This window comes from Octopus bimaculoides, chromosome 17 (genome assembly GCF_001194135.2).
Source record: "Octopus bimaculoides isolate UCB-OBI-ISO-001 chromosome 17, ASM119413v2, whole genome shotgun sequence".
In the NCBI taxonomy this organism is placed as follows: domain Eukaryota; kingdom Metazoa; phylum Mollusca; class Cephalopoda; order Octopoda; family Octopodidae; genus Octopus; species Octopus bimaculoides.
Window position 1 is genome coordinate 19,560,646 of NC_068997.1, and position 9,762 is coordinate 19,570,407.

At 37.5% G+C, this 9,762-nt stretch overlaps 1 protein-coding gene across 2 annotated transcripts in view; it reads right to left on the minus strand.

Moving 5' to 3' along the window:
* Positions 1 to 8,095, minus strand: part of LOC106877367 (armadillo repeat-containing protein 6) — a 10,525-nt gene extending 2,430 nt beyond the window's left edge. Inside the window, exons 1-5 of one of the 2 annotated variants that reach the window (XM_014926254.2) lie at positions 7,981 to 8,095; positions 2,471 to 2,587; positions 1,686 to 2,349; positions 854 to 999; positions 168 to 437 (exon numbers count right to left, since the gene is read on the minus strand). In XM_014926254.2, the coding sequence (XP_014781740.1) occupies positions 168 to 437; positions 854 to 999; positions 1,686 to 2,349; positions 2,471 to 2,587 (1,197 nt within the window). In that variant the 5' untranslated portion in view covers positions 7,981 to 8,095. Of the gene's footprint in view, positions 1 to 167; positions 438 to 853; positions 1,000 to 1,685; positions 2,350 to 2,470; positions 2,588 to 6,908; positions 6,928 to 7,980 lie in introns of those variants that run through there. The other variant, XM_052973942.1, reaches the window with a different exon arrangement.
* Between the last annotated feature and the right edge of the window lie 1,667 nt (positions 8,096 to 9,762).

Genomic DNA, 9,762 nt, shown 5'->3' on the forward strand with positions numbered 1-9,762 from the left:
GAAATGGTTAAACAAGTAAAGAAATAATGGAGATAGGCTGATTCGTCTCCCTTCCACAAAGTTATGATCCTAAACAGTTGTGTTTAGCAGAAATGGTAGAAGAGTAGACTAAATAAATGAGTACAGGAGTTAATTCATTTGAAAGGAAGAATAAGAAATGTCCTTACCTGAACATGTGCAGAATCTGGGTGTGATTTCATCACTTGAACCAATAACTGAGGGAAGGTCGTTGTCATGATGATTTTAGCATTAGATGGGGACCTTAATGCTAGGGCGCCAATCAGTGCACAGCTGGCCTCACACACAGGTGGCTTCGACACATGTTTCGAGAGGGCAACCAAGATAATGTCCACCACTCCAGATGTCACAATGGCATCTTTAACCACATCATTTCGAGCTAAACACTGGAATATGGTCATTGTTCTTGAGCAGATTGACTGCAAGAGAAAATAAATCTATTTCAGTATTTAAACATTTAACATGAGCAAAAAGACAGGACATTTTAAAAATATTTCATCATCAACATCATTTAACATCCATTTCCCATGCTGGTATGGGTTGGATGGATTGACAGGAGCTGGCCAGCTCCACTTTGTCTGGACATGGTCTTTACAGCATGCCAACCACTTCAGAGAGTGTACTGAGTGATTTTGATATTGCACCAACACTATGTTGCTCAAGAACACAACATATTGCCCAGTTATGGAACTCAAACCACAATCTTACGATCATGAGTCCAACACCCTAACCATTCATTAAACCACACACCTCCACTCCAAGACACATGGTTGAGAAGCCAACTTCTTAACCACATAGCCATGCTGGTGCCTACTATAAAATAAAATTCACTTACAGCGTTTTCCAAATTGTCCAGGAATATAGTTGTCAAGAATGAAATACCACCAAATTCATACACTTGCTGACAGAATTCATTTCTTACTAACAATGTAGGAAGTGTTGTGAAGAGTTCTTTAAGAATAGTGGTATCTTTACTATAATCTGAAACAGAAAAACAAAAATGACAATACCAACTCATATTTTATATTTCTATTATCTTACTTATTACACAAGATACAATGGTCTTTTAGGACAATTCTTTTTGGCTTTCTGTAGATTTAACCCTTTGTTTTCATATTTCTGTTGAAATACATTACCTGTGTTTCAAATAAATTTTGAAAACAATGAAGTCTTCAGGAAAATAACTGGTACTTTTAAGCTAGGGTTTGGAATATTTAATATTTTCTCAAAAGGACTTGGTATTTGACAGTTTGAGAACCACAGGCCCATCACTGTCTTGCTCCCTACCCACTCCAGGCTCCACAATAATCACAATGCTCAATCCGTCCTTTCCAGGTGAGCAACCCCATGAAATATTTCCTTCCCTTCTGCATTTCACCAGCACACATTGACTTACTGATGTTTATATTGAACATTGACCAAATCAATGTCACCAGTCTTGGAAGACCTGCTCCATCCCTCTGACTAAACCATTTTTACAAAACACATACAGTAATAGGTGCTAGGTTTTACAATAATTAGTACCAGGATTGATTGGTTTGACTGAAATTCTTCAAGGCAGTTCCCCAGATTGGCTGCAGTCTAATGACTGAAGCAAGTAAAAGATAAAAGATAAACAATAAGAAAAATTACAAAAAAATGTTTCAAATACTTCAAGACCTACTTACGTTTGCATAGCTCCAAAATCAAAAGAAGACCAGAATCTTCAGTTGCTATCAACCTACAGGTTTCATGAGCATTTCCAAAGGGAACAGATGAATCATCATCGGCTGTTAACACACAGAATAAGGAGCAGATAGCTTTCACAAGTTCCTTTTCATCTTTGTAAGTTCTAAGTAAGTCCATTGCCTTACTAACAATTTGACCATCGATATAACTTTTCTTGTTAGCTTCATTAGTAATACAAGAAGTACTAATTACTTTGATAGTCTGTAGCAAAATATTAATGTCAGCACGATGTAGCTCAATTAATTCCAAGAAATATTTCGTATCTGTTGGTTTCATTAGTTTAGATTGTCCCACCAAAAGTACATAAACAGCATTTATAAACATCTGTAATAACTTGTTGTTCTGGCAGTTTTGTAGCTTTTGCAAGAATTTATATAAAGTAGTATAAGCACCATTGGTACCAGCGAGGGAACTTTTGGCAAAATCTGCACATTCTTTGACAAAATCCATGATCAGTTTCTCTAATTCTACTTCATTGATGTTATCATCAGTCAGGAACTGTTTTAACTGGTTGGTTATTTTTACAGAGGTATGGACTACAGGACCATTGTTCTCCGAGGAATAGACTTGGGTGTCTTTCACAATTAAACTCAAATCTACATCCTGCATAAAAGAAGGAGAAAGAGTAAGAGTGAGTTAGAGAAAGAAATCACACAAAACATTATAAAACGAAAGCTAATTGATTTATGAATTCTATAAAAAATATAATGATTTAGTAAATTACCTGAGTTTTAAACTGGCTGAGGGCATCGTCCAGAGCTTCTTCAGGGCTCATATCAAATTCTTCAATATTTTCAACAACAGCATCATCAAAAGTCTCCTGACTGATCAATTTAGACATCTAGAAAATAGAGACATTACATTATATTCATTAATTGTTTTGCTAAATATTTTCATATCATCATAATCATCATTTAACACCAGGTTTCCATGTTCACATAGGGTTGGACAAGATTTGATGAGCTGAAGCTAAAGGATTGATTAAGATCACTCTGAAACAGGAAGTTTGTATCATAGAATTAAGGGTGATCTCTGGTGAGCTGGTATCAAAAGGGTTAAAATAGATGGGGTTTTTTTGTATCAAAGAACTTCTAAGGCGAGTAGGTAACAAATACTAAATCACAACCAGTAGTATACTTTCCAGAAGATGGCCTAGGATCAAAATAAGCAGTCTTAATTTCAATGACTGTCCCTCAGTAGGTACCTCAGTTATTGTTGTTGTTGTTTGAACCCCAAGTCAGGCTAATCAAGCAGACCAATGATCAAAAAGTGTTCCAGCAACAACCATATCTTTTAGTGTATCTAGGACGACATTATCCAAAGCGTCCTTCATTTTTTTTTAGACAATGGAGTGGTGAGTAGAGGGAGATTCGGCTTCTATTTCTAACAGATTGAGTGACCTGGTTACTCTTCTTTAAAAGGAGACTATTATTCAATTGTAGCTGCTATTGTGTTACACAAAGCGACATTATATTCAGTGAATGATTATTAAATTCCAGACTATGATTAAAAAACACAAAGCAACAATGATAAAGAAAAACAACCAGTATAACCACACAAAACATAGACATATAGTTTCTTTTATTGTTTTCTTATTTCCTTTACATGTTCTGCATGCATATTGGTTCAACTTTGGATAGTTCCAGTGGCATAGTAGGTTCTTTTTTTTTTTTTAGAGAAGAATTTGCAAACCCTTTGCTCAACCCTTCTCCATTTCTGCACAAATGGATGCTATGAATGGGTCTCTTATAGCCCTTCTCACAATGCAGCATAGCCAATTCCAAGAGAAAGAAATAGAGAAAGAGATGAATTAGTCCCAGTACATGATGGCAGGTTCTTTGTTGACTAAGGGTGGACTTGACTTCAGAGCACAGAAAGCTAGAATAAATACACCAGGGTATTCTGTTTGATACTCCGACAACCCTGCCAATTCACTACTCTTTTTTTCTCTCTCTCTGTATACACATATCATCATCATCATTTAATATCTGTTTTCCATGCTGGCATGAGTTGGACAGTTTCACAGGAGCTGGTAAGGCCTGGGGCCACACCAGGTTCCATTGTCTGTCTTGGGTTGGTTTCTACAGCTAGATGTCCTTTCTAACACCTACCACTTTGCAGAGTACAGAGTGTACTGGGTACTTTTTGGGTGCTAGGGGATGATGTGTAGGTGGGGAGAAGGTTGATGGGACAGAACCCCTCATGAACAGGCATTATATATATATATATATATATATATATATATATATATATATATATATATATATATATAGATAGATAGATAGATATAGATATTTATAAATATAAAGCATCCAGTCCACACTGTAAAGTGGTTGGCATTTGCAAGGGGCATCCAGCTGTAAAAACTATACCAAAACTGACCTCCCCTGAGCTCATGCCACATAAAAAAACATTCAGTCCTCTTCACAGGGAGGTTGATGTTAGGAAGGGCATCCAACCATAAAACCATGCCAAATGACACAGAAAGCTGGTGCAGTTTTCTGCAAACTGTCCAACCCATGCCAGCATGAAAAACACATTAAATGATGATGATGATGATATGAATATATATATATGTGTGTGTTTCTGTCCTTCTATCCTATTCTAACTACCCCTTGTTACTTGACACAAACCCACCTCTCTTAATATTACTCTCACCTCAGTTGCGAGGTTCTTGTCCTGTAAGTTACTAAGTGACCTCACTTCTGCTGGTGCCCCATGAAAAGCAGCCAGTACAGTACACACTGTAAAACGGTTGATGTTAGAAAGGATGTCCAGCTGCCAAAGTAGACAGTAGAACTTGGCACAGTCTTCAGAATTGCCAGCTCCTGTCAATCTGTCCAGCCCATGCCAGCATGGAAAGCAGATGTTAATGATAATGATGATGATGATAACATACATGAATATATAACACAGAGCATACAAACATACACACACATTGATTAGAACACATCCGATAAAAATAGAGACGAGGAAAGTGATATGATATAAATAACTATCATTGTCGTCATCATCGTCGACATCATCCTCCTCCACATCATCGTCATCAGTCTTCCATAATTCCGACCATATAATCACCTCACCCCTATCATCTAGAATAAGTCCACCCTTCTTTCCATGATTTACATCTGACATTTCATTCACTATGCCAGGGTGGGTCAGGTTAAGAAAATAAACTGTTTTTTTTTCAGTGCCTCCTGGTAAATTTTCTGTGTTAATTACTCCCAGTTGTTTAAAATTAGTCATAATCAACCACGTTCTAATTACATCTCACATCATGTATTTTATTTTACCTCCCTTCTACTACGAAATAGCAACATTCCTTAACTCAGCTGCTTGGCCTGCAAGATATAACCAAATCTCCCTCAAATTACATCTTATTTGCTTCAAGCAAGAAAGACACACTGAATAATGTAACCCTCTTTCCCACATTGAAAGGTCACAGCTTTGGTACTACAGACATGTGGTCAGAATGCCATAAAAAAGGATTGCAAGACAGATTCTTCAAGCCAAGCCAACTAGCAGGAGATATAGGGGTAGACTAAGAATGAGATGGTCAGATAATAGTTATAGTCTCAATTGTTCATTCTTAGAGACCAGCAGGAAAGTGTAATGATGGTTGCTTCTGATAGGACTCTATGAAGACGATGCCTTAAGACTTTACTCTGACAACATTCCCAGGTTTAGCAGGTGACAAAACTGGATGGATGGATTGGAAAAATATTGACAAGTCTTGGACCAACCAAAGCCTTGTGATCAATGGTAAAGAGCCAGATATCTTGTATGTTGCTTTAACAATTCCACTAATCCACTGCAATGGGGGTGGTATTTTATCTATCAACCCTCAAAGAACAAAAAAACTAAGTTGACCTCAGTGGGATTCAAACTTAGAATACAGAGCTAGAATAATACTACAAAGCATTTTATCTGGCACTCTAAATGACTCTTCCAATTCATCACCTATTCAATTGGAGTAGAGTCTTCGTTAGTTACAGTTTTCTTAAGGAAAAGCAAGGAGGTGTTGGTGGCAATGACGAGGATAAGGTTTCGACAAAGCCGCTTTGTTGGTCCCAACCCCACGATAGTCTTAATTAAGGACACAGAAACAATTGAAAATAGGTGCTACAAAAGAGGAGGGCTCTCTGTATCTTATCAGTAACTGGATTTCATCCTTTGTAATAGCTATTTCATTTTCCTTACGTTGCTAATGTCCTTGGGGAAAGGCACGAATGTGACAAGATCTACTCGGAAGCTAAAAGGTAGATAACCTGTTAATGGATAAATCTGTCAACGAAACGTCAAACAATCGATTACTACTCATTGTACGAGTGGATAAACAGACAGATGAGAGATAAGTTCATATTTATCTGTATTTGTAAACAAGACGAATGAGTGTGGTAACGCCATGACAGATTAAATGGTGAATGACCCCCCTGGGTGGAGTGAATAACTGACACTAATGTGCAGAATAATCCAAATCGATGAACGACGCCCATCTAAAAAGTCTTGACAAAACTACAGTAATTACGCCGTGTAACAGTTGCATCACTACACACAGCATCCGGGAAATGGATGTAACATGAGCTAGAGAAAGCAGCATGCATAGGACCAAGAGTTGAGTGTGGCGAATAAAGATATATATGATGAACTTCTGCAAAGTTTCCATCTACCAAATTCCATTCATAAAATACTGGCAATCTAAAACTTGTCTAAATTGCCGTGTAACGGAATCGAACCTAGAGTCACATGGTTGCAATGGGAAATTCTTAAACATAAGGCTATGTTGCAGCTAGCATTAGTATAAATTTTAAAAAATAAATAGCACTCAAGAGAGTGAAAACCTCCGCCAAGGCAACACGGTACTACTAAAGCAGCGCGGACGCGCGACTGCGCGTTCGGGTTCGCGCTGCTTTAGTAGTACTGGCAACATCAACGAATTAGCCAGACTAAAAATGAACCCGATCGCTCTTAAAAATTAAGTTTAAAAAACAGCAGGAAAAACAATCCAGAATCCTTATCCGAGACCGGATCGATCCCAAAATCTAATCAGTTCGTGCCAGTCACGAGGCCAAACATCCCTGCAAGTTCCATCCCAATCCATCCAGCGATTCTTGAGATATCTTGTCCACGGATAAACAAACAAACACGACCGAAAACAATACCTCCGAAAAATAATAATGACGCCGGATGCAACAAATTTTTTTTGTATAAAATACAAGAACAGTTTTCTTTCTACAATTCTATATTTGAATAGAGGAACAAAGACGGAAAATTTGGATTCTGTTCCCCGTCACATTAGATTTTAACGGATTATCCAGCAAGTTCATCACGGGGCACATAAATAGTCAAAATGAGAAAATCCGTTGTACAGGGTTCGTCGTTGGTTTATCAATAACCCGAGTCTGCTGCTATTTGTGCAACAGACAAGGGATGAGGATGGAACTAGTTCCAGCCTGTGAACCAACCACTCAGCTTAGAAACGGTCGGAAAATAATCAATTGTAATTCCAAGTCGTTTTGTTTTGAAGTAATGTTAATTTTTACTTTAATTAAATATAAGGACGAGTTCTTTGAAGCTAAAAGCAAACGCTAAAAGAGAATACACATACCAACACATACATAAAATACCTTTGTATAAAAGGTAAATAGGGGAAACTTTTTAAGCGATCGTTAAACCTGCTAGAAATAGCAACTAAATCTCTCCCTCAAACCACATACTACCGTCTTAAACAAGGAAGGAAACATTGAATAATGTAATCCTATATATACTATGTCTGAAAATAAGATAAGAGGGAGGTTGTGATTGGAATTACCATTTATCATAAGACAACAGAATCAAAATAGACCTGGAATTAAACACCGATGGCCATACCGGCAATCTGTTAAAACATAGAACAGCAACAAGATTCTTTAACTCTCAGACACCAGAGATACATCATTTAACCAGTGAGCAGTGAGTGAGGGAAAGAGGAGTCACATAAAAATTGCGGATTTATCTAATTAATATTAATAATGGGGAAATTTAATGAGTAAGGTGTTCATAACTGAACTACTAATAAATACGCCGGTTTCTATTATTACGTCGTGTAATTATTATAGCGTCCTTCTATTCCCACTGTCCCTGTTGATTTAGTTTTGCAATGGAAAACCCTTATTTGTTTCTGTATATATGTATATATATAATTAATACATGTGAAAAAATTGAACTGAAATTGTTCATTAATTGAACACTTACGATGATGAATGAATAGCAAGAAGTCCGCAGTCGGAAATAAACGCGTGTATTTAGTCACACCTGACTTGCTTCCCTTGGTTGGTCGGTCTCTCTCTCTCCCTCTCTCTCTCTCTCCCTCTCTCTCTCTCTCCCTCTCCCTCTCTCTCTCTTTCGCTCTATCATTTCTATTTATTTCCAACAAAGGAATTAATCTCTTTACATTCTGAGTCAAAATCTCGCTAATGTTGGCATTCACTTTTAATCTTTACTCTTATACTCTTTTACTTGTTTCAGTCATTTGACTGCGGCCATGCTAGGGCACCGCCTTTAGTCGAGCAAATCTACCCCAGGACTTATTCTTTCGAAGCCTAGTACTTATTCTATCGGTCTTTTTGCCGAACCGCTAAGTTACGGGGACGCAAACACACCAGCATCGGTTGTCAAGCAATGCTAGGGGGACAAACACAGACACACAAACACACATATACATATATACATATATACGACGGACTTCTGTCAGCTTCCGTCTACCAAATCCACTCACAAGGCTTTGGTCGGCCCGAGGCTATAGCAGAAGACACTGCCCAAGATGCCACGCAGTGGGACTGAACCCGGAACCATGTGGTTGGTAAGCAAGCTACTTACCACACAGCCACTCCTGCGCCTATAATCTAGGCATAATCATTACATTTCTTTACATTCTGAATTCAAATCTCGTTGTGGTTTACATTCATTTCTAATATAGGCGGCATTTGTTTCTACTACAGGCATCAAGCTCCTTACATTTTAACAAACATGTTCGCGCAATAAACGAAATGTTTTGTAATGTGTATTCCGGCTCTTTGGGTTCATAGTTCTAATCTTGCGGGGTCAACTTTGCTTTTCATCTCTCCGGGGTCGGTACAATAAAGTACTAAGTCAAGTACTGAGATTGATATAATCAATCGTGTCCCCTTTCAGAGACTTCTGGTCTTGTGTCTGTCACAAAGCCTGTTACTTAAATTATTTCAACGGCTATGGGAGACAACTCTTGATATATTTTGGTCTTATTACGTCCCCATCAGCGAAATCAATTTCGACTGACTTCCCGAAGAGATGATAGAAAAATCATAAAGTTAATGTACAAAATTATACATTGGGTGTCGAAAAATAGATGAGTTTAGAGCAGGCATAAGAAACCTTTTTCGAGAAGCAGACTGCTGAGATATGACTCATCATTAGGCGAGCCGTGTTACTAAAAACGTTCAAGGTAAATTTTCGTTGGGCGTACCATTCAGAAAGTCCCGTAGGCCTCAGGTTGTTCATGCCTGGTTTAAAGAATAAATAGTTCAGAGGCGCCATCAGCACAGAAAACAGAAGTTAAGTTAGTGTTAACATATTTAACGCACAGAGTATTAAAAATCAAATTATTTGAAATAATTAGATCGTATCTAGAACTTAACTTGTGCATTTGTTTTAATATTAAAGAAATTTCATCTATATATATAAAAATGAGAATGTGTGTCTGTCTGTCTGTCTGTCTGTCTGTCTGTCTGTGTGAATCCCTAAAACTCGAGAACTACGCAACCGATTTCATTCAAATTTTACACATGCCTTACTTAGGGTTCCAGTTGTGTTTTAGTAAAAAAAAATTATTAACTTCTTGCAGAGTTCGAGCACACGGCAACATAATATCTCCTCCACTATTTAAGTATTACGTGTCAAAAGTGAAACAAAAACACTCATGTCAAATACTTTCACTTTAAAAATGAAACTATTCCACTAACTGAAACAATCACATTTCGATACTGTAGTGACAGATAC